This window comes from Xylocopa sonorina, chromosome 1, assembly GCF_050948175.1.
Source record: "Xylocopa sonorina isolate GNS202 chromosome 1, iyXylSono1_principal, whole genome shotgun sequence".
Classification (NCBI taxonomy): domain Eukaryota; kingdom Metazoa; phylum Arthropoda; class Insecta; order Hymenoptera; family Apidae; genus Xylocopa; species Xylocopa sonorina.
This window is the reverse complement of record NC_135193.1, coordinates 14437790-14463452: the sequence shown is the minus strand read 5'-3', so window position 1 is coordinate 14463452 and position 25663 is coordinate 14437790. Positions and strand designations below refer to the sequence as shown.

Below are 25663 nucleotides of genomic sequence, written 5' to 3'. Positions count from 1 at the left end.
CGGAAACAATCTCGCGCGACCAAGCGTAGTTTTAATTTCAGTCTTATCGTTCGTAAACCCGTAACAATTGAAACCATCGATCGACACAATCAGTGTCATTGAATTTTTTCTGCGCGCATTAGCAGAACGCGTAAACGAAATATGACAAACGATAACCGTTAATTATAGAATTTTGGAGGCTGTAGTGGAACCGATTAAAAGTTTGCAACGCGTTAGAGGAAGAAATATAGCCGGGAATGACGTAGGCATCATAAAACTATCTAACTGTGCCCATTAACGTCTGAAAAGTTCCCGCGAAGGTGAAGCCCCGCGCTACTTGCTTCGAATAGAGTTTCACCTAATTTCTTAATTTTAATTTCCTCGTGCCAAAAATATGACGCAACCTTGTAACAGTTTAGACGGAACGAGGGCCAGTGTTTCTCAAAGTGGCCTGTCGCTGTTTCAGGACTTCCATCGAAACGAAATCATCCAGAAGGCATGACGCTCAATTAAATATAAAAATAATTACAAAATAAAAGCCAAGAGAATTATTAAACTTATATTTTAATCGCCATTGAAAAACTTCTATCTTCACGTAGTTATTAACGAAAGGAAACAGCAAAAGATTTAATACAAGCCTAACGAAATAGTAAATTAAATGTTTATCGCAAAGTTCGTCGGTTGTTCGTAGATCCGATGAAAGAACGACCTTCTACGATTAAAAACGAGGGTACGTGATTAAGCTCGATGGGGTATGGTCAGAAACGAAATAATTATCGTGCACAGCGTCGATTAGAAGAGGCAGCTTGTGGTCTGGGGCCATAATAACAGATCACTTGGTGGTACACCGTGCGTTATAACAGTTAATACGCGATTATTCAATTGAAAGAACCGGTTGATTCACAAGGAACTAGCTGGCGGATAGTTTAGAGAACGTTTTCGTAAACGCCGCAGCTTTTGCTGCTACGGTGGCTGAAAAAAAGTGCTCGCGCCCTACGAATTCTTGGGCAGCGTTGAAAATACATTTTCAAAGCGACGTCGAGGTAAAAATTATTTCTATCGAACAACCTAGGGATTCAATTTCCGCTAAAAGTGCACTTACGGTGTATCGATACGTCTTAACGGTTGAAGGGTCGAAGAAAAGATTTGATACGAACGTAAGAAATTTAAGGCGTTCAATAAATGCGAACCCCTTCATAGTTCTCTCAACTTATTTATTAAATACAAGATTTAACAACATAATAATATAATTATTATTATATTATTATTAATCGTGTGATTATCGAAAACGTTTCTAGAAACAAGTATCTGTACAGAATTCAGTGTGAACATAATAATGAAACGAGAAGTGTACCGCTAGATACGCGAGAAGTAACTATTAAAAAAAAAAAAAAGAAAAAAAAAATAAAGTACAACACTTAACGATTCTTAATAACAAGTCGCTTCACGACAAACCGCGAACAATAGCGGATCAATTAAATTAACATCGAATATACAGTTAACAGTAAGGCCACGTCGCACGTGAATTCGATAACGAGAATTAAGACATCGATTGAGAACCGAAGCGGCGTGTCACATTTTCTTACGCAGTCGAAGTCATTGGCAGTGATTGTCGTTGCTGTGGCAATCGTCATTACAGAGGAGCAGGTATCGATTCTTTGGTATCAACGTAACGCGCGTACGGTCGTTCGACCGTTGCGATCGAAACTGTTCGTTTTTTCATTCTTTCATTTTCACAGCGTTCCCAAACGACGAGTCTAACCGGGGAACGAGTTGCAGGAGGGATGAACGATGGGAGTCGATTTTTGGTAGATTTCGCGCCCCTGGTGCCTACTGGGGGTTGAATCGCTCTAAAGCTACGTTTACAAACGATGCCACTTTTCGTTTAATGTCAGCAGCGATATTCCATGCGACAGCCTGCGTCTCGCTCGTGTTTCGTGCAACGCAACCGATCGGCTCGATCGGTTTCGCGATCAGAAATAAATATACGAAGTACTAGCAGTTCTAGCAATAAATATTACTACGCCTTTGTCGACGATTTTAGATGATAAGGACTATTAATTTTGGAGGACAAAGCACTGTTCAGAGTGACCAGCTCGAGAGGGAACCGAGCGTTCTCCAAAGTCCGAGTACTTTTGGTGAACGCGGTTTCCGGCTCGACGAATCGATTGCTCGAGTAGAACGCAGGCATTCACGTCGACCGATTTTCTGTTCAGAGTCGAACACCGATTACGGGTTCGACTCTGCTCGTTCGGTTCTTCGGTTCCGTGGGACGAGGAACCGGTCTGGAAACTTCCGTGAAATACTTCTGTGTACCTAATTAACGGAGTTCCGCGAACGTTCGGTTAATTATCGAGAGATAAGCGAAAGTTCCCTATGTATGGTGCTCGCAGTAATTAAGCAAATTAAGGTACAAAATAATAATCTTTCAGCACGGAGAATTTATGTACGGAAACGTTAATCTCGTTTAATATAAAGGAATTTGCAAGGTTGTCGTTAATTCGCGTAGTTTGGTAGAACAATTACGCTTCCGCGTGGTTTCTCTTTTATCATTTTCTAATTAGTTGAGTGTCTGTTTAATGTTCGAACAGTGGCGATCACTATATTGGATTTTAGCCAAAACGATAGCAGGCATGGAGAGGAAATTTTCACACGCTTCCTCGAATGACAATCTCGAGCACGCCACATCGTCGATGATGCTTGCACGTCTCTTTGGCAAATTTACGTTTGCTTCGCGTTCTCAATGCACGTTCACGATAACTGGTTGAGCTTGTTCTTGGTCGGGACCGATCGCGGAGCCGATCGATCGGTAATTATCGAACACGTCCCGTTAAATGATTCATTAACTGTAGATAAAATGTACAAGATACGATACTAGCCTAATATTTGTCTCGTTATAACGCACGTCCGCTTAATTGTCGCGCGGACAGGCCAACAAAGTGAATTGTTCTATGTCGTTGCGTGTAAACGATTACTTTCTTTGTATAAATAGATAAGCAGCTCTTAGGATCGACGATAATACCGTGGCTGGTATTTACATTTTGATTAACATTAATTGGTATACTATTCGACCTACTTTCGTTTATTTGTAATGGTTCTCAGCACTCAGTTCTCATTTCTTATCCCACAGCACGCGAGACTCGGAAATAAATCGCAAGACACCGATTGAGGCAGTTATCAATTGTATGTAAGTATTAATATGCGTATTGATTACTCGACGAGTACTAATAATTTATAATAAATTATAAAAGCGATGTTGCGGACGAATCCGTAAACGACGGGAATCGCTGGAATCTGTAATAATCGTTACCACCAGCTTCTTTACCTCAGCCATGGAATAACGATACATACAAACGATTCATCGATCAATTAATAACTTCTTTCACCAGTCGACAGTTCGATTAAACTTTCAACCTAACCATCTCTATTTTTCTTTTGTCCAATGTCTTCTCAAATCATCTCATCTATCTCGAACGCTGTTCGTTCCAACGTTTCATAGTTCCGTCGCGAGGGAAACGGTTCAGACTGAATTTAAGAAGTTCGCGTCTCACCGTTCGAGACCCATTTTTAAACGTCTTCGAATAGACAACGGGAAACGATTTCCCCCCCTCTCGAGAACTTCATTCTTCATTCTCGTTCACCGTTTCCGGTGTACCTGCACGGACGCTCGTTCAGCCATTCCAGGGGACAACGCCGCCATCCAACCGGATTCACACGACGTAAATTGGATCCTTGCAGACGGATATCCTTGCTTCTTGCAGAATCCTTAGCCTCGGCCCCAAGGGGACGCCCATCTTCTGCAACCTTTCCTCGCTCAGATAGGGAAGCTCCACCATCCCGACTTTCTCCTTCTCGAATGCCGTGGCATATTTCTGAAACGCGTTCGATCCGTTTAGTTTATTAGGAAAAATTGAATTTCGACGGTCTTTCGATTCGATTAGTTCAATTTGTTCGTATTGGACGAACGTTGCAGTCGCGATGGAGCCGCAACGACGATTCAGCTGGTTCTAAGTAGATCCAGACAGTCTCGTCGCGTCGTGGATCGAGAGACGCGAAAAATTCGGAGGACACCATTTGGCTGGGCAACTCATCGCTAAATCTACTTGCAAGTAGTCGATACGTCGCGCCAGACTGCTATTGCACTGTCTACCATTTCAAAATTCTAGCAAATTAAGGAAATTGAATTTAAACAGAAAAAAATTCATAGAATACGAATATATTATTCTGATATTTAAATTGCCAAAGGTTTTTACCAGTAATAAAATTGTTTAACTCGAATAGAAATGTCGATAGAAAGTTTCTGCGAAATTATTCAAACGTGCCTGCTCGTATTTACTTGACAATCAAATATTATAGCGTGACAGTTGACATGAATGTCGCATGGAAACATTTCCATGAAATATTCAGCGTTCAGAGGTATCTACCGACGTGATTAATTGAACTAATCGAGGCTTTAACGCGATTGGGAATATGGTCACGGTAATGCGGATTACTTACCTCATACCCAAGTTCCCTGAGGAATAGTCGGATGAGGGGCGGTTCTGTGCCGAAGAACTTGGTGAGCTTTTTCACCCTCGAAGGATTGGAAAGGGCTGGCAGCTCGGAGTCCTTGATCAATGGCTGGGACTGAGACCTCACCATTGCCATGCTCGTTTGTGTCCTCAGTGCAGCAATCTCGCCCCTTATGTTCTCCATTTCCTGCGAATACCTGGTAGTGGTGAGTTTTGGAAATTCCACCTTGGTTTTATGCGTGTCTCACGCCTTTTCACGCTCTACTCTCTCCGTTACATACTGATACGCTCGATTCCTTTAGATTATTTAATTAAAATCTCACGATGCGAATATTTGTTTAAACGAAATTTTTCAAGAGCAAGTTCTTTCACGACAGAGATATATTGGCCTTTTCAGAGAAGTCGACCACGAGACACAAAGTTCTACGCGTGGTTCGAACTTTAATGTCTGCACTCCACTAAGCATTCACTTTTAAATGTTAACGAGATTCTCTCACCTGTATCATCAAATGTTGCGTCCGCATCTCCGAACTCAAGTGCGCCACCGATCTGGCAAGCGTAACTACGTGCGATTCTAATCGTTGAAAACGTTTGTTGATGCTCTGTAATTGCAGAAGAAGGTTTCGATCAGCGTTGTAAAAATACGCGTAGACGCACGAAAAGAAGGGAAGACGACATTGATACATCGAAGAAAAGAACAGGATTATATTTGTAATATTTAAAAATATAAATGATATCTATCCGTGTCATCGCTCTGATACTTTATCATTCGATATTCTATGCGCAGTAATTTAACGTTAAACATTTATAGAAATATCTCGCGTAATAAAAAAAAAAGAGGAAAAACGAGGAGCAACGAATTCGTTGAGGAATTGGGACGAGCTGGAAAGTTCGAATAAGGTGAACGAAACGGTGGTTGATGGGAACGCAACTGACCTTGATGTCTTTGGCTTTCTTCATTCTGTCGTCGATCGCGTGCGATCTACGTTTATCATGATGCCTTGTGACAGGCCTGGACGAGACGGATGATGTCGGCAACGACGAGACGGAGCCGTAACTGGCAAGGCCCCTGGCCTTTCGCCTTTTCTTCACACTTCCGCCGAGCAATTTCAATACCTGCGGTCATCAATAACCCCGGCTTTATTACAGCTTCTCGTGACGCGGCCTCTGCCTCTAATTTATACGTACTATTTATTATTCGAACGCTCTGTACACTCTACCCTCGTTTAAACGCGCTCTTCCGCTATTTTTTCGTCTGGGACCCGGTCTAAGAGTAATCGCGAGGGAAATCCTAATCGCTGAATCGTGCGATTCCCGCGGGGAAATTTTGTTTGTTCGCCAGACGCGGTGGAACATAAATTTTTCCACTGATATAGTTATTTCGAGTAATGGCGGACAGCGTTCTCGAGGTACTCGAGATACGCATCTGCGTTCGCGCGGGAGGATGCGCGCGTGTACCTCTCTGGAACTCTTTTACGACGGGTTCACAAGAATAATGAACCGTTGAGCAACGAACGTTCCATTGTTATGAAATTTTCGAATGATAATAACGCGCGCATGGAAAAGAAAAAAGAAATACACGCGGGTAATTGTTGGTAAAGCGCGGTCTGACGCAACTAGAATTTCATTTACACCGGTTATTTAGATCGTGTTACCTGTGATGCAAGCGTCCAATTAATTTCCGCGTAATAAACGCGGCAACGAAATAACAACTGTGTTTTCCACTGAAACGTGAGATCGACTCGCGAACCTCTGATTTTCGATTTGGCAAATTTTTATCAGCTTACAAATTCTCTTATCAATTTTGTATATTCGTGATATCGCTAGAAATACGATATTCGTTAACGACAATGCCTCACCTCGCTGTACATATTTTCCAGGCCCTCCAGCTGTTTCCTGATGGTTCTGGCGTCGTTGGTGCTCAGATCGGAGTCGCTTCTGTCCAGCATCGAGTCCAGATCGAGCCCAGTAGTGGTCGAAGTCAGATCGGCCGCTTCGACACCGAAAACTGAGCGAACAATAATCCGTGGCAGCCTCGAGGGAGGTGATCGCGAGGGCATCGACGCGAGAGCAAAAAGGAACCGAGAGAAGGCTACTTACGATGAGAGAATTTCTTCGCAGCTTCTTTCTTGGAAGTCGAGGCGCCACGATGCTTCGAACTGCCCGAGAACCCTCTCTTCTCCATGGCCTTGCTGTAATCGCTGTAATTAGGTTTCGATCCGTATGGTAAGCTAAAAGACCGACAAACATGCAACTGTTAAGGTCGCTAACAAAGATGCGAGCAGATAGTCCGCTACCGCTTAGCCGACAGAGTTTAAGCCAACAGCTTCTGTTTCTTACCCGCGAAATTGAGAAACATTTCTCGTTTCATCTAACATCATAAATTATTTAGTAATTAGTAGAATATTTGTAAGAAACGAGAGATGTTCGTTCGCGAGCAGACGTTTCGAACGCACAGATGCGTCAGGATTTAATGTCTGCCGCTGCGATATCGTGGAAAGCCTTTAAGCACGTGAAAGCGATCCAAAGTGAGAGGAGAAAGAGAGAGAGAGAGAAAAAAAAAGAGAAGGATGGTCTAGAAAATAAATCGCTGCCCCTCGATACGTTCCCTATCCCTAAAAGAGTGTAACGGGCTGTCCGCGCTCAACAGTTTGATCGGTCGGCCGTTTCAGTACACCGATATCGGCGTTTCGATCTAGGCGAAGGGTAGAAATAATCGGAAGTAGCCCGGGGCCAGTGACCGGAAGTGACATCGGTTACGAGACGAAGAGATCTGTTCGAAGTGTACGTTACCTCGCCGAGTATCGATTTCTCGGTGTTCTGGGACTTTCATGGGGCGACAGAGGCGGCAGGGGTGGCGTTACCGATGATACACTTTCAGACAGGGTGGAATGCGCCATCGCGGGCACGTCTCTCGGCTCTAAAATACTCCTCAGTTCCGATTCGACTACGTCCACCCACTCGGAGTCTTGTACTGTTCGAGACACAAGAAATAGAAATAATCATTCCATAATCAACATTCTCCTGAATAGAATAATAATAATATTTGTTTGAATATCATTTACAAAGCACTCGTACACGATGCTGAATGTAAATCAAGATTTTTATACGTATTTCTTACTTCTTTGAATTGTTCCCTAAATTTAGAGGAATTATTTTCTGATTAACTTTGCATTATTCTATTGTGGGAGATCCTTTAGCACGGTTTTCGTTATGGTCTACAGTTATCTTCGAGACAAGGTTCATTATATTAATTGCTACGAAACGAAAGTATGCACCTAGGCGCTTGTGCCATTCGTGCACACACGGTGCTCGATTATACCTAGGAAAAATTTGAAACAGTGGTATCGAGTATAACAAAGTCCCATTCGAAGGTTTGCTTTCAAGAGATACGACTTCAGAAATCCACGGTGCGTGCATTTATGGTAAAGGACCGTAAGACAGCGCAACATGGATGTCCGCCTGCAGCCACGTACGATTTCGTCACGCGTCGCCGAACACCCTGCATACAGGGTGGACGATGCGAAGCGTTGCAACCTGTTTTCCTCGAGACCACTAACAGTAAGTGCGGACTTGAAGTACAATCAAATGAAATTACTCGATGAAAGTCAAATCTTTCCGTAGACCATAACAATGACAAGGGTGAGTTTCGTATTTTCAATGAAACGTCAATTTGCGCGTAGAATTCTCCGTATTCATCGAAATTTCACCAGTGATCACATATTTTATACTTCGCCGGAGCATCGCGTATAAAATAACGCGTTTGCAAAGCCACTGGCGCGAGACGAAAAACAGCCACCAGCTTTCGAATGGCATGAAACATTCATGGCAAGGGACGAGAACGCGAACAGAAACGAGGTAACAAACCTGGAGGGTGAGTTTGGTCTTCCGGCGGTGGCCGCCTGCCGCTCGAGTATACAGCGGACCCTCTTCCTGAATCAACATTCGAAGAACTCTGTCCAGCTTTGTCGTAATCCGATCCGGAGCCTTGATTCTGGATCTTCAATCGACCGATCCCGTGTTCGAGCTCGTCTTTCCTCGCGTCCGATTTCGCCACCGCGTCCTTCGCGTATTGATTCTCCACCCTCTTCAACCCTTCGCTGTTCCCAACCTTGGTACCGGATGTGCACCTAGCCAGATCCGTTTCACCGTTATCTTTCGACACTTTCGAGTTGTAGTGGCTCTCCTCGGCTCGTTTCTGCAGCTCCTCGATCCTCTTCTGAACGGACGTCCCCTCGGAGTCTTGGTTCTCCTGGGCGGAGGACATGCCCAGCTGTTCCTGCTCCCTTTTCGAGCATCTCGCTGCGTCGTCTCGACGGATACCAAAGCTGGTCTCTGGTCTGTACTCGTCTTTCCTCTGGGAATCGCTCCTCCCGAATTCGCCTGGTCCACAGTCCTCCACAGTGATCTCGTACCTCTCCTTATCCAACGGGTCGACCGTAAGAGTTTTCATCGGGTCCACAGGGTTCCTCGACTGCTCGTTGATCCTCTCGTCCTCGTAACAAAGTTGCGGCTGGGACGCGGCCTTCTCGATGCCCTTCGTCGAGTTCCTACGCTGGAACTCGACTTCCTGGTTGCTCTCGTTCTTCATGTAGACCTGAGGCACGCCGTACCTCGGACGGCCCTGGGCGTAATGATAGTAGACTTCCTGCCCGGAAAGCCTCAGCTCTTGGGCTTGTCTGGACGTGCTCGGCAGATCGATCTGGGACCTTGACATGGCCTGTCGAGCCTGCTGGTACTGCTGATAAGACATGTTGTTCGAGAAATAGCCTTGTTGCACGTTCCTCACTCCAGTCTGGGCGTTTTGCTGCTGGCCGGCCATTTGTTGCTGGTGCATCTGCTGGATCAGCTGACGCTGGTGCATGTTCTGCGCGTGTTGCTGGGCGAAACGAGGGCTCTGGTGGTGATTCTGGTTCTGGTGCAGCAGCTGCTGGGGACTTTGGAAATTTTGGCTCGACGGCTGCATACCGGCGCCCACTTGGTGCTGTTGCAGAGGTAAACCGTGCGGCTTCGGCATCTGCGCGCTCTGACCCTGATTGGGAAACAGGGTTAATTAGTGGGAACGAGGAAATGCCCAATTTGTGGGTACTAGACTCTGGAAGATGTTTATATCTCAAGCAGAGACATCGAGTCTTCGTAATAATCGCCTTGAAGGCAATTGTATAGTATCTGCAGACACGTATCGCAACGATTTCTGGAAACATCTATAATCACGTCACTGAAATAGACAACTACATCAAAGGAAATTTTCCAGCAACAGATAAGATCTCTACGTTCGACGACGCATTACTAACTGACTCTACCATCTCCATTAGCAATTTAGTTGTCAGTTGATTCGCCGTCCGAGTCACGGAAGCGACAAGACAACCGGACGTGTTCTAATTTTTTACCACCCCGTTACAAGGCCAATTTGCATTCCCGTTAATTATCCAGCGCGCTCATTATGAACGCCGCTGGCAGAGATCCGCCGCGTTTTTTCTGCAATTAGATTAATTAATTATTTTTCAGCGGACCTCGTCGCACCGTCCCGTTCGACCGAATCATCGCGTAGGGGACGACGAAAACCGCGCGCGTCCGTGGCTCGTCCGGCACGAAAGAACGCGCGCAGCCGAGGTGGGACGCCAGTAAATTTTCGAGGGTTGTACGCGCGTCGCATCGTGCTGCGTGTGGTCGTCCTTAGATGGTGTAAATATGGAACACGTATCACGTGCCTCGGCCATTTGAATAGAACGTATGTGTCGCGTTATTGCCCTTTCTGAATTTCTATGAGGGAAAAGGTTACCCCCCACCCTATCCCTTACGTAAAGAGAATCCTCCGGGGCGCGAGCGCCGGAAATAGCCATCGGCGATTTCATCCGACGCGTATCGGAAACGTTTCAATCATTCCTTCCTCGAGGACTGAATTTCCGCGCGGGAGATTCCTCGGTAGGAGATGCGACGGGATAGATAAATGGGAATAAAAATTGCCCCCGCGAGCCAGCTCTGCCGTGTTACGAGGAAATATGTTCATCGAATATTTGAAACGCCACGGTTAATGGATACGCGTCGGATAGATGGCGGAATGAAAATAATATTCTGCGATTCGATTTTCGTTGCAATTGAAATGTCTACTTCGACTCCTAATTTTGTATTTTGTTTCTGAAATCTGTGTTCTTGACTTTTACAGCGTCGACGCACGAAGCTGAAGCTACGAGTTCGCAAAAAAACATCGAAACCCAAGGTGGACGCCTAATTTGCGCGCAAGCTGCAAAACTGAATTTCACGTTCCTCTGATATCACTGGCGATTAAAGTAATTTTCCCGGTAATAACCAACGCGCTTGCTTTCCCCGGTGATTAAAAGGATCCTCGAGCCGGGGCGAGGTGATTCAAAGCTCGTTCGAAATTAAAGCACCGCTGCCGGTTGAAAGGTGATTCGCGTGGCGCGGAAGGAAATCGGTGATTACCTGGTTCTGAGGATTCTGATGAATCCCTTGATGCAATTGCTGACTGGGCAACCCGGCTGGCCCTTGGACCACGTATTCCCGCGCGACATTTTGCACCTGCTGCCCACCTGTCGCTGATTGTCCGAAACCAGGAACTTGGGTCTGATGGACCGTTTGCACCCCTCCTGGTGGGGTGTGATGCGTCACGTGGAGCTGAGCGCCTTGGCCAGGCAAATTTGGCTGAAGCTGCGACGCTGGCTGAAGTTGTCCGGGAAGAGACACGTTCTGCTGATTGCTTAGGTAACTATACGAGTGCCCGTACTGACCTGCAGCATCGAAACGTTAAACGTGAAACCTTGCGATGGACTCGTGGCTTGGTGAGCAACAACCTCGAGATACAGTTACGCGCGCGATTCGAAGGGTATGAAATTGATTGTTCCAGAGGAAGCTGTTACCGCAAGTGTTCTTGGGATACTGCTGCATATTAACAGGAGGATCCTGCGCCCGTGGTTTCCCATAGAGGCCCTCCTTCTTCTTCGCCTCCTCCTCGTCGATACTCCTGCTGGACTTCCTCAGCTCCTCCGTGACGTTGTTCAAGCTCGCCTCCGGTTCCGGTTCCGCGTCCTTCCGGCTCTGCCCGAAACGGCTCGATATCATATCCTTGATCGTGTGATACGTCCTCGAGATGGACTTGCTCTTCTCCTCATCGATCTTCGCCGTCCTTGGCGCCGATGACGCCGACGTCGACCTTTGGAGAAATTGCAATTTTATCGGTGAAATCAACCGTCGGATCGCCGTGCGCCAGTGGCTATGGAAGGAGATATTTACGCGTATGATTCCGGCTGCTGATAACTCCTCGCTTGACCCTCTTGTCTCACTTCTTGCATCTGAGTCCCCTGAAAAATCGTTTACACCGCCCATTGAGCATGTTCTCCGTTAGTTCGCGATTAGGATCTAACCGGCGATTAATTCCTCGAATTCGCCAAGTTTCACCACGAGCCGCGAACCACCTGGCTAATTGAAACGCGGCATGCGAGACGTTAGACAGGTGGAGGATGAGATTTTTTTTCAAACGAAATTTCCAACTCCTACAGCGATTCGATCGACCGGTATCCCCCCGTCTCTCGCGTGACTCTCGTCACGGAAATTCAATGGGAGGAGCACGCCCCGGTTAGACGCGTCAGAGACGCGTTGTCTCGCCAGAGAGTATCATCCGCCAACAAACAAGTTCAATCTAATTAAGTTACGCTCGCAGTACGAATGGCGGTGAATGCTAACGAGCGAACAAATTAAATTATTCGTCGCCAGAGGAGATCAGTTTATTGGTGGCCGTGTATGGCTGTCACGTCCCAGGTGCTTCCTGCAATTATGTATCGGAGAAAAGTTATGCCCAAGCTCGGTCGAGGGTTCAAGCGATTCAGGGCCACCTAAAACTTGCCGGACCAGCAATTAAACAACCCGCGAGGACGTTTTATGTAACACGCTGCTTAAATCGCTCGACTTTGGCGTCGCCACTCTTTCGCTTCGTAACTTACTGCGAGCACGCGGAATTCTGTGGCACTCGTACGAAACGATTCTCTTATTGCTTCTCGTCGCGACGAAACAAAATTTCCTTCGTTCTAGCGCATCAGATGGTATCACGGTTTTTATACATAATAATCTACGATACTTGGTTCCATATCGCTTTATCTCGGATCAGTGAAGCAATACGACGAATAACTTCGCTAAAAATGTTGCCTCTCCCCGTAGATCCGTCGCAGAAACGTTACACAATAATTCAACTACGTATCTCACTCTGCTCGCTCCTCGCTATAATCATTTGTCATCTCCATTACAGATCTCATCGGTGTTTCCGCGTCTCCCAAAGGCTGGCCCGATTAAGACGTCTCGTGCGTCCCACCCTCCCGTTGTCTTCCATTTAAACGCGTCCATCAGTCGGCTCGCGAGGCGGCGTTAAACTCAGGCAAAGTTTCAGACACAATCGGTACCACCAGCACTCGAATCGTTCGAACGAACGTCGCCGAAACTAAACACACGGAGTCCCACTGGAGGCGACGTACACGGCGAATATCTCGGACGCGATATGCCGGAATCCACCGAAAACAATTCCCTCTGTCAAAGAGAAGAGCGGACGGCTAATGGCAGCGTGTCCGTTTGAACCGCAGTGGGAATTTCAAAGTTGTCGGACTGAATCCTCCGGTTCTTAGGAAGGGATGCGGTTTGAATAACAACTGACACTGTCAGGCAAAAAGATAGAGGAGGCGCGGAGGGAACGGGTGGGTGCAGCACGGGAGGGAGGAAAGAGAGTGAACGGAGCGGAGTTGTGCCCGTAGGGCTCCCTGGCACGCTTTGCGCATACGAAAAAAGACTTTTCTGACTTATGGTCCGTGCACAGCTACCGTGCGAGGATTGCATCGCGCTAAATCTAACGTATGAATGTCTCACGGCCGTCGAGAACCTGAATTTTTAATGTTAACGAGCCGTTCCCGGTAACGCGTTGCGAACTTCCGGTGCTCGCCATCGCGGTGGCGCCTCTTTCTGCCCCCCAGTTTTTAACGTTCGCCAGAATTTTGTTCATCGAACGCGTGCGGATAGGAAAATTCGATTCTCTTTGACGTTCGTCGTGTTCGAACGCAATTCGAATTTGTCGAAAAAATCGTGTCAAACGATCGCACTTTGGTAATTGAGTCCGAAGAATCTGAGACTAGCTAGGTTAGCGGTAACTACTTCAGGGTTGCCAACCGCAGTTTTCAGTTGGCCGTGGCGTCGCGAATAAGCGCAGTTGATTCAGCCCGTACTTAAAGCGCACCGCGAGCGTAACTATGTTTAACTCCATCGATTCCCTCGTTCGTTTGATACGTATCGAGCTATGAATATTTCATGCTTCCTCTGCCGCGCGCAACGTCCCTTAACTTTGGTCACTTTTCTACGTGTTCTGGCTGTTAGGCTCGAGATGGGATAGAGAAGCCACGGACGAGTCACTCGTTGGCGAACACGAGTCGCATCGAGTTGTTTCAAAGCAAATTTACTATCCGCAACGCAGCGTTCGCATTAATGGGAGCTGTATTAGAGTAATGAACGTTGAAACGAACGCGAGCAGGTAGAAGCTGGGATTCGCAGGGCCGCCTACGGTATAAGAGACAATGGCTCGATTCTACAGCGAAAAATCGAGGCGCGCGATGTTTATCCCTCCGATACAAGAGTGAAAACAGATATCTTACAACACCGCTACAACCTGCGTATTAGTCATCGATTTGAGTGCGCTGTTAGCGAGCTCCTCGCTTCCTTCATTATGCCTAAACGTTTGATCCGTTGGCGGAATTAATGAGAGACGGTTCGTTCGCATCGTCGAATCCGTGTTTCCGTGGTGAAAGAACAGTCGAAGGCAAACGCGCGCCTCGTAAATCATCGTCGCGTCGCCACGCGGTGAACGTCGAGCGACATTCGATGCCGGAAACCATCGAACGCGCAGCTATCAGCCCGCGAACGACGAACGTTTTGGCGGGTAAAACGCGAAATAATCGAAACGCGAGTCGCGCGGGAATGCCGCGCGACAAAGGATACGTTTCGAGCCTAGATCGAAGATTATTCTCCACGTTCCTCGCACGCCCTTCTGCCGCTCACATCCGTCTCCGTGGCCTACGATTGTGGAACAGTATCTTGCGGCACGTGCATTACCGGACACCTACTCGCACCTCGAGCTATTCACGTAGGTGCACGACCACCGTACGACTCGCATTCGCCTGAGCCAATTGCTAGTCGATGAACGATTTCGTAATGACTGCGATTTCGCGATTAATAGATTTTCCATTAATCAGGGTGGTTCCCGCCTTTGAAAAAGGTTTCAAACGCCGACCTTCTTTCCTTTTATTCGCCAGAGGTATTTTATTTCGTGGAAATTTCGTCTCGATTTATATATTTTGTATTATTTCTACTCCACAGAATTTTATTCGTCGCGAGAGTTATTTTCCAAGAATTTGCTAATTATTTTTTATGAATTATTAGGGTAATCGAATGACGAGGATCGTTGTAATAATCATCGACGCACATTACGAAGACAAACAAGGGATTTAGCTCACCTCTTGAACCCAGGCTTGCTGCTTGATCGGCGCATCCGGTGCGATGGCGACCCTTCCGACAGACCTTTGTTTGTACTCGTGAAGAATGGGGATCTTGGAATTCTTGTCTCCAGACGACAGGACAACCTCGCGTTCTATCTGGAAACGGGAAGATACTCTCGTTTAATATCTCCATTCGTTCTCGGTGTTTCAGCTTCGTTTCTCGTTCAGAACGACATTCCAGTCGTACAATTGGGGAAATAGAGAAATTGCATTAAAAAAAAAATCCGTTTGATCCCCGTTTAAAAAGAGCGATCAATTTTTCCGCGCGAATTTTTGTTTCCAGCGGACGTAATTTAATGCCGACAGAGAATGAATTGCCGCGAATCGTCCTGCGGAATAATCAGATCGATCAATTTCGCGTGCGAGTCCGCGCCTAATCCGATCCTGTTCCCGAACAATTTTTCATCCGCGTAATTTTCACTCGATCCCATAAAACATCGCGCGACGTCATCGCGGTATCCGTCTAGCTCGTAGACAAATCAAGATATACGATCTGCCGCGCGGCTGACAACCGAGTAAATTGGATTTCGATTACATTACCATAAGTACGCGGGTCCGATGATGAAGCGGGGAGAGGAGGAAGAGGTAAATGGAGGGGCCTCGCCGTCGTTTAGCGGACCGTTTTCACGGCGAAAGCGTCGGTCGGGAGGGGAATTTCCCATCGTAAACGTGACGCGTCGGCCACCGTTCAGCGCGATATTCAGCCGATTTTTCCAAACAACATCGAGAACAGGATCTGGAAGTTCGCGGGCACCGCCGGCGGACGGACGAGCGGCTCGCGTGGCTCTTTGCGTGCATATAATAATGCGTCTAAAAAGAGGTGTCACTGAACTACGCTCGCCTTGAGATCCCATCGCCGTCGGAAGAAAGCGCGCGAGCGATGAAACGAGACCCGCTGCTGCGGAAAATGCGCGCGGCTAATTATCCTTCGGTAGCGTGCGCCGCTGACGTGTAATTTCGTCTACGCTCCTCTGCGATTTTGTATATTATAATTTGCTACGAATACGCCGAGACGAGACGAAGGAAGGAAAGAAAAAAAGCGGGAAGGAAAAAGGAGAAAGGAAGGAAGGAACAGAAGAGATCCTGGCGAGACCGCCGCCAAGTTCGTTGCCCGTGTAACGAGTTCACCGTTACGCATGCGAAATGGTCCTTTATACTGGCTTTTGGTCGCTCTTTTTTCAGGATTACACGCGATGAATGTACAAGCTCGATGGAACTGGTTATTCGTGAATAGTGTCGAATCAGATGTAATAAATTTTAGATCCGCGCGCCGCGCGAGTAAGTAGATCAGGACAGTCGAGGACGGTCTGAGGAGAAAATCGAATCCGTTCGAGAAGCGTTCCACTGGTGTCGTAACGCGTGGTGATTTCAGATGAAAATTATCGTTTCTTGCAATTTTTTCAAGTGAAAACTCGTCGTTGGACTTTGTACTTTCCGTGGCGAGGTAATAACGAAGTGGCGAATCGCTCAGGTAGTAATGCAAACCTTTATGAAAGAGCTGGGGAAAGTAAAGTACTAGGGTAGATTAAAAAGTTTCTGATCCGAGCATAGAGGCCTAAGTGGAAGGTTCTAATTTTTACAGTAGCAAATGTGCTCACTCGTACCTCGACGCATGGAGTTTCGCGACTCCACGCTCGTCCTCTAAGTAGATCGAGCCACGCGAAGTTCGCGATCAGACGCGACCTACGAAAACGCACGCTTGCTTCTCGAACACTTTAAAAAGGAGGGTCAAACGATAAAAAGCGAGGCTCGTTTTATCTTCGTTTATATTACGACACGCACCGAGTTACGATTATAAATGCTCGACAAGACATCTTCGATAAGATACCGTGCACGATGAATCACACGTGTCTTCCGTATCTCGTTAAGATGTATCTCCGCGACGTGTTTTTAGAGAAACTAATTACTTCTGTCTCGTCTAACGACAAGAAACCCGTGCGATCTGAAAAATATTAAAAATCCTCTTCGACGTTACTCTCGGTTGAAAAATCACCGTGGAAGGATGAATATTCGTTCGAAAAAAAGATTCTAGCCGACTATCCCACAGGATTGCCACATCGCGGTTGCGCAATGCATTAGAATATTACTCGCACAGAAGACAGACAATGACAGCGTTTAATTACCAGCAAGATCGCGATTTCATAGAATTGTAGCCAAGTGAAACTATACTCGGTCGGACGAGCGAGTCTCGAAGATTTCCAGCGAAAGATCCAGCGAACAATTCGCAAGCAGTTAAAACGCGCACAATAGGTAATCGTTATTGTCGACGGGGAGCACAGAGGGAAGGCGCGGAAGGCAAGTTCGCGTGATGGCGAACTTGCGTAGAGAAGGTGGATGTCGTCATCGTCGATTGTCCCGATTTGTTCTCGCCTCCGAGTGAGGCCAGGTCCACGAGGAAAAGTGATGTATCTAAACGGCTATCGCAATCCCCTTCCCGGCTTCCGGTAAACGGTACGCGGGTATGATGCCTCCTTTGTCTCACGGCTCTGGATCTCTGTGAATTTTCCCAAGAACGTAACGCGAAACGTACAACGAACTGTTACCAACAAAGATTTCACCGAGCACCGTCTTCTCCGCGATGCGTAAGCCAGAATGTGGAACATCGTACGCGAGTGTCCTGGCGGTTGGCTTAGTTTTTTCAGAACAGCTCGCCTCGTCGTGGAACACGCGCGCTACGACAGACGCGTCTCCGCCGTCTCGAAAGCGTTGCTGGTGGTAACCGGTTGAAAAATGATTTCCGATTGTTGTCTCTCGAATTTCACGGATTCGACTCGAGGAAACGCGGCTGACGGATGGGACGTGTCCACGAAAATGGATGGCAGCGCGAATGTAATCGTTCGATTTGATCGGTGTCACATTAGTCTTTCTCTGTTTCAAAGCGAGAGGACAAACACCTTCGGCTCGAGCTGATTATGATGGATCGCCGTAGATGGATCATCCGCGATACCGCGTATTGCGTTATGCTCGCGGTATACCAGAACTACGATATCGCAGGAAATTTACAGTAAGCTACTTGAATTGCTCTGCAGTGACTTTAACGTTTCTCCGTCATTCCTTTCGCGTGATCCTCCGTTAGAATTCAATTTTATACGAACTCGTCTTCTAATTAGGAGATATTTATCAACGAAAAGCTAATTCTACCGTAGAACGGTAAAAAGAGTACGATCGTAGTATCGTAGAAACAAAATAAAAATATTTTGTGTTTCTGTTAGACGATATCGATTTTGGTTGAGCAATTCAGAAATAAAAAAGGGACCATCCACACCTATATCAGAGCAAAGTAAAAGTGAGTGATTAATGACAGCGAAAGAAACAAAAGACAAGTCGGAAGAGGAAATAATGAAGGACGGATATGCGGAGAACCGAGGTGTCAAGGCTCTTAACGTTTAGCTACCTGAGATCAGGGTACATTTCAATTTCTAATTCGGACACGTTTTCATTTATTTTATCTCGCTTAGATAACTCGATGTGAATTTGACACGCGGCTCAGTGACGCCTATTAACGATCGCTTCGACGTTCGAAACAAACTTTTACCATAAAATATGCGCGTCCGCGCCGTAGCCGCGAAGCAATAATCCACTGACGCGAAGCCGTAAACACACGCATCCGGTCTTTCGAATGTCTCTCTCAAGCGTGAAATATATATCCGAAAAATTATTAATTGGAAGAGAAATTTTTGCGGACGTATTTCACATTAGAAACCTACATAACTGGATCAAGTATGCAAATGGCGTGCGCTAATCGAAGCCCTCAACAAGTTTATGATTAATGGTCACGCATCGAACGCTCAGGCCCGTGGTTCATTTCAATTACAAATTAAGTCATCGAATCGTTCCTGAAAATTCCTTTCGATGGAATGTGGAAGGCCCGGTGCATCTTGGAATCTGAAAATCCTTTCCTCGTTTCGCACCTTCGCGTTCTTATTTTCATATTCGAAGATGCAAAAAAGGATTTCAAACGGGCATCACGACCACCTAATTAACTCGAAGCGAAAATTCATTCGAACAGACAAAGCCTGCGTCTCTTAGACGCCACAGCTAAACGCGAACCTAACGGAAGCGTCGTACAAACGAACGCGTCTGATCTGATTTCCATTAGACTCGCGTTTTTTGCGAACCAGTCATCATCCCACACGTGTTCCCGTGCGTTCCCTCGTGCTCGCGAAAAGAAAACTCGTGCATTTTCTCACGCGCTCAGCGAAGGATCCGGCGGTTGCTAATCCTCGGAGGAAAAGATCGAAGCTGGTATCAAACGAGAAATGGAGCGTTCAGCTGCGAGGGGGTGACGACGGGGCTGGGAGACAGAGGGGTGGGAATAAAATGCTTTCATTCTTCTTGAAAGGAGATACGTCAAAGCGCTCTTAAGAGCGTCCCTTTGACGCGCTCCAGCACAATCAACCCGGGACGTCGAGGATGATATTAAATTCACGCGTTTCCCTACCGCCCTTTGCGGAACGCAACACCTCCCTTATTATTAAGTTCCGTTTGATAACATTTACTTGCAAATCACGGCAGGAAAGCGCGCGCGGATTTAAATAATCGTGCGAGCCGCGAGTGAAAATGTTTGGAAGTGAATTTAGTATGCCTGTATCCCACTATTGTGCGCGGCAACTAACAATTACGATTGCTATAAATAATATCAGCGCGCGAAAAGGGAACATCGATTTTTACACGGTTTTTAACAATCAACGTTTGCCGTTTTTTTTTTTTGCGCTCGGCTATTATCGTAATATTGCTTCCGATATTAATTCAGTCAGTTTCATCGCAATGGGAAATTAATCGTCCCTGTTGCGCGAGGGAAAGTTAATGACAGCTAATTACCGTCCAACGAAGAACGCAGCAACGGGCTGATTACGACTAAACAAGGCGTTAATATCGCGCGCGAATCGAACGCACGCTGCGTTTTACTGCGCTCGCGACCAGCTACGAACATTTCCCCGAATTAGCAGCCGAGGGTCGCGTCAATCGGGGTTGCTCGACGCCTCGTAATGTCTGTTTGCGGGTTACTATACTACCCTCCTCGCCGCGTGGTTCTTCGTCCATCAACGGTAAAGACGGTGGAACGGGTTACCAATTCCTGGTAGTACACAATAAGAACCGAATGCCTACAAAATTAGAATCCCAATTACGTAGGTTGCACCACCGGTGCAACTTGTTCGCGAACGAGACCGCATAGCTCTAAAGAAGAAACGCCACTTCTTTAATTCGATTAAAGGCAAGTTGTTGCCGTGGTCACTGGAATATACTTTTCTTAGCCGGCGCAATAACTTGTTACGGTAATCACAGTTATTTCAATGCCACTCGGCGAGAACCGTGACTCCTCCTGGCCAATTTCCAAAATTTCCTGCTTACAGTCCACGCAATTCGCGTGCGACGCGAACGGTGCGACAAAACGGTCGAGGCAACGGATCCAACGATTCTCGATCGTAGGTGGACCAACGCGTTCCACCTGGAACGATGGACGACGAATACAATTGAATCGCGTAAAGTTTCACCCACATCGAAGAGCAACGCCTCGACTCGTACGAATTCCCGCGATCGCGATCCGGCCTTGAGCGTATCAGTGGGAGAGAAAATTGCAATTAAGAGGAATCGCGTTGCGGCGTGCGCACAGGGGGCTGGTATAAAAAAGGCGAAGGCTAGAAAGTCGCCGGGCTGAGACCATACCGAATAAAGCGCGCTGCGCCTTGACTTCTAACCGTGGCGTTTTTTCCATCGGCTCTTGAAGCGGAGTCAGTCCAGTCACCGTGCAACCAAGGTGCATCAAACCCCGCGACTGGAATCGCCATATTCAGCCCGTTACACCTCGGAACCCGTCGCGTTATCGGTGGTAGTAAAATTCACCGGCACGCCTATGCGGACGCGTGCGCGACAAAAGTAACCAGCTACGCTAGAGGACCAACCGCTGAAAGATGGTGCACCAGCCGTTGAGGGTAAAGAAAAGAGCGCGTCGTGCGCTCTCTCCCCACTCGTGGTCCGCGTGATGTCAGAATTCTCGAATAGACACGCGTAACAGTGCGTTCGAGTGTTCTCGATTTCACTTTCGACAGAATTCAATGGGGATACGAGGGAAATAAATAATTTTATCGGTGTTTTTTTCTCTTTTTTTTTTTGTAACAGAAGGCTGGAAGGGAGGAGGTAACCAGTAAAAGAGGAACGGCAAAACGCACGCACCATATTTTAAATAGCTCGGTTACAGCGCGCGCAACGAAGTAACTACCGCGTCGGTGCATGCACACACGCTTCTTGCGCACGTGGAAATAATGCACGCGATGCATCGTTAATTAACGCACCGCCGCTCTCCGTGACGCGGTTGCATCCTAGAAACTGGCCGCGTTATTCTTTCTACGTCCGCGTTACACTTATCCAGGCCCTCCCACCCTGTCGTTTTCTTTCCCCTTTCGAGTACTTCCCTTGGTCGCTGGCTTCTCTAACGATACCTATCTTCTATGACCGGTGTTTAGCGTGGCTAATTACTGGAGAACCGACGAACGCACATTTTCTAGTGATTCTTAGTTGCCGTTTCTTTCATTCCAAATCCAGGGGGGAAATCGAGGTATTTCGCGAGCCAGTAACAAGCGAGAGTAATTTGTAGCTGGGTTTCCTTCGACCATTCGACATGGAGCTAAAAGTTACAACAAGTTATCTCGTTGTGAAAAGAAGACAGAAGATCGCACGTAACGCGTGTGGTTGCACGAGTATAATCTTCCGTTTCGGTTTGTTGGGCTATACTTTTTTAGGTTTCGAATGCAGATGGGAGAAAGGAGAGCCGTAACAGTAAGTCTGAATGTTTTTGCCGGCTTCCTTGTTGTTAGCAAAGTCCACGGAGCATGATTCCTCCTCTGCATCGTACGGTTTTATCGATGAAACGAAATCGTATGCAGAAACGCGGTTAAACGACGCCAACGGAGGATCGTTTATTCCATTCTCGGAGAAACGTACGGGACGAAACACGGGCTCGGTGGTAGAGAGATCTCTTCGAATTCCCCGCGCGACAGCTCACGGATCAAGAATTCGATGGTCCAACGGCTCGAAATAAAACGGGACGAGACGCGTCGACGAAGAGAAGCCAACACGCGATCGTTCATCCTCCCTTTCCCTCCGTTCCGTCAGGAGTCTTACCGGAAATTTGCTGCTGTGAGTCTGCAGGTTGGCTGCCTGTTGAGTCTGACTCGAGCTCTGCTCCTCCCCGTAGAGCGGTGGCATCCTGTATTCCGGTGCAACGTTCTGCCCGGAACTGCGAACCTGGCTCTCGTCTAACCCCGCGTTCCTCTCCGCGCCGGAAGTCGTCCGCGACGATTGCTCGGCTACCGTCTGCACCCTGCCCTCCTGTTGCCCGTTCTGGTTCTTCTGATTGTTCGGCACCGGTTTCGGTGGTGATACAGGCTTGTAAAGTCCCTCCTCATCTGCAACAAGTGTTTCGTAACCGATTACTCTCCCCAGAACGATTCCTCGATCGATCCGTTGTTATTTGGTTTTTTTTATTCAGCGATTATTCGTCGTATCGACTCGTGGCACGCGAAAGAACATGGTTCCTTCTGATTATTGGCGAGAAATAGAGTAAGTCAGGTGTTGGTTGAAGAATATGAAAGAATTGGTAGAGGAGAATGTACGAAGGTAAATGTTGATTTAGAGCTTGGAAAGAGGGTGGTTGATGTATGATATTTGCAAAGGGTTCGACTTGTGGAAGGACTTTGGAAGTTTTAATGTTAGGTCGGGGAAATGCGAAAAATGTTGCTGTTGTAGATGCTCTCTCCGACCCTGATCCTCGTATCTGTTCACCTCGTGAGACGAATTGACCTGAATTCTGTCTCGAGCTAATATTCGATCTAAGGAACCTCTATCCGCTTTGATGATTATTGCGTTCACGGGCGAACACAGGCACGATTGTCTTCCTTTTTCTTTTTTATCAATTAGCAAACGCGAACAGCGTTATCTCTCGAAATAAAAGAACAAACTTTCCAAGCGAATTAATCGCGTACGGTTAATTTCAATTAAGCCGATGTTCAGCTGCGCGTAAAGTTACATTTAGTTAGAGCAAAGTTCGATGTATCCACCATAGAGAAAATTGGCGCGGTCTAAGCGCCTTCTTGCCTGGAGCATATTAATTGGCGTAACTGTAACGGGATTAATTTACATTAATTATTTAATCCGCTGCGTTTCCTCTCCACTTTGTTACACCAAAAGTCACAGTCTAGAAAGAATAGCTAATTAATTAGACGTGCCGCGGCGTGCCTAATCCTCCTCGGTTCCAACCAACTTTATATCGCCGTTTCATAGTCGCTTTCCTGGAATTCCTGTTATTTTTTTATGGATAGTTATTTGTCGAACACCGTAAACCACGCAATATCTGTACTCGATTACGATCTTCTTGATTTCAATTTATCCGGATATGAATGCTCGTTTCGTTCTAACGAACGGCGTTCATAAAAAAAACAGGTAATCGCGTAAAAAGAAACATTTTCAGACGACTATTTTACTACTTCCGCCTACGTACACCGCGTTACGGTTGCAGGGGATTAATCTTTCTCGCCTTTGTGAAACGTTTCACGTTCAATCTCATCGTCGTAATTACGTTTCTTCTTCTTTTACGACGCGTATCACAGATTATTGCGCGATCTATCCCGATTTACCGGGAACACTTGTTTCACGCGATCGGTATGCGCAGCACTAAATGGGACGTCGTCCAGTGCGACAGAATGCGAAGCACGCCCACTGGTGGGCGACGCCAGGGAAAAACGGCCAGTTTTCCAGTTTTCCTCTACCTTGGTTCTGATTTTGCCGCCTCAGACGATTCTCCTGCTTGACTTTGCGAACCGTGGTGGCCATCGCGTGTTGGCTGACCATGTCTGATGAATGCTGTCACGAACGCACCGATACCCTCTCATTCACCTCGTATACAAAACACCTCGCCGATCCGTTCTACGCCCGGCAACCTGTTATCACTTGTTCACCAGCCTATCCCCCCACCCTCGATCGACGACTTTTCGCGACGCTCCGGACGTTTTAATCGCGAGATACGCGCGACAACCGAAGTGAAAGTACCCTCTGTCCCGTTTCGTTCGAAATACGGAAAATCGACCGCTTACTATGGACGTGGATAGCGAAACAGCAGTTCATCCACCGGCTTTTTCATTTATTTCTGTCCCAGAATTCTGGCCTCGTTTCCTTACGGCCGCAGGTGCGCCGACCAGTTTCATTTTCGAAAGAGACGCCCGCGCCAGGAGTCCTCGTTGCGATCGCGGGCCTCGAGCATCGGCGCGGTGGAAATTTGTTAAGCCAGCGTGCGACGAGCCACTCGATTTCGTTGCCTCCTTACTCTCGTAATCGAAAGTGTCGCAACGAGCCTCGCAGTCATTGTGGTACACCATGGAACGAGAACTACACTCGCGGTAGCGGCGGACACGTGTAAATTTTCCCTCTCGCCTATCCTCGAAACGTTATTACGAACTCGGTAGAAAAACTTGATCGCACAACTCTTTCGAAACGTGAAAGTAGAGATTGATAAATCGTCCAGACAAATCGCGCGGAATAGAAAGATTTCATCGCGTTTCAATTCCAGTAGCCGAGTAGTCTCTCCACTCGCAGTTAACGATCCGGGTTATATTTTACGTTCGCCTCTCTCCTTCGCAGAAGCTGCTTGAAAACAGATCGTCGTAACTCGGTAACCAGCCATCCGTTTCCCTGTCGCACGTCCGAGACGATCAACCCTCCGACTGTCCAACGTAATATTTTTCCATATCAGCCGTGGTAGCTTCGATCTTTAGCCGATTCGAGCCTTTTTTCTCTCTTCTTCCTCCAGGACGAACGGTTGCTCGCTCGAACACAGAGAAGAGGCAAACCTGGTCCTCTCAAGGGAATATATATATAATATATATTATTTTTTCCGGGAACGCACCGCGACGCGAGTCCACGCGAGTAAAGAAGCGATCGCGAGGTCAACAGCGCGGAGTTTCTCCGGTTCTTCGAGTTTCTTCCGTGCACGCGCGAGTCGCGAGCGGGAATGCTGCGTGGCCGGCGAAAGAAACGGATTTTCCACGCGAGCGGAACTCCGATCCACGGCTGGGCCCTTGTTCGACGCACTGAAAGAACTCAAACTTTCCATTGAGTGAACGTCTGGTTCCGCCGTTCTGACTTCACTTCCGGTATCGTCCCACCGCCGCGAATGAGAAATCATTATAGACGCCGGTGGGAGAAGGATCGTAGGAGAGCGAGACGCGTGCAGCGGAAGAGGGACGGGACGCGGGATAGGGGTAGGACGTGGAGGATGCGGGGAGGAGCGAGACGGAGAGCTGGAGGTGGGAGAGAGAGGGAGGGATCGGGTGGAGGAGCGAAGAAGGATTGACGTAGGGATAATTTATTCCGCGTCCATACGCAGACGGGCTCCGTGGCGCGCGTCGGACGAATATCAAGCTGCTCGTTGGTACCGCCACTGGCTGCCTCGATCGCTCGATCTTCGATAGCCGCTGCCGATTGTCGCGACGCTGCCTACCGTCCCTACACTTTCGTTTATTACATTTCTGGCGACGCGCCTCGACGTACTCGACGGAAGCACCGGCCTGTTTTACGGCCCTGATATCGTTGTCGTTTCACCGTCATCCCATTTTCCGAGCGGTCTTCGCTGTCGGC

General features: G+C 47.4%; 1 protein-coding gene and 1 long non-coding RNA gene across 5 annotated transcripts; one reads left to right on the top strand and one right to left on the bottom strand.

The window, feature by feature from the left end:
• Positions 1-3429: 3429 nt before the first annotated feature.
• On the bottom strand, positions 3430-24187 carry LOC143425921 (uncharacterized). 3 transcript variants are annotated; one of them, XM_076898996.1, is made up of 14 exons: positions 23800-24187; positions 22157-22440; positions 14993-15130; positions 11742-11809; positions 11369-11661; positions 10935-11239; positions 8358-9522; positions 7284-7464; positions 6591-6721; positions 6350-6498; positions 5427-5606; positions 4988-5092; positions 4477-4677; positions 3430-3851 (listed from the first exon to the last, which is right to left on the bottom strand). In XM_076898996.1, the coding sequence occupies exons 1-14, from the start codon at positions 23879-23881 to the stop codon at positions 3690-3692; spliced, it is 3444 nt and encodes a 1147-aa protein (XP_076755111.1). In that variant the 5' UTR covers positions 23882-24187; the 3' UTR covers positions 3430-3689. The 3 variants fall into 3 exon arrangements, with proteins under 3 accessions (XP_076755111.1, XP_076755127.1, XP_076755121.1); XM_076899006.1 differs by having other exon boundaries at positions 3719-3851; positions 4477-4687; XM_076899012.1 differs by lacking the exons at positions 10935-11239; positions 11369-11661; positions 11742-11809.
• On the top strand, positions 6385-11498 carry LOC143425942 (uncharacterized). 2 transcript variants are annotated; one of them, XR_013102099.1, is made up of 4 exons: positions 6385-6716; positions 10657-10792; positions 10899-11213; positions 11356-11498. It is a non-coding gene; the product is annotated as an uncharacterized LOC143425942 (long non-coding RNA). The 2 variants fall into 2 exon arrangements; XR_013102098.1 differs by having other exon boundaries at positions 10657-11213.
• Positions 24188-25663: the final 1476 nt, after the last annotated feature.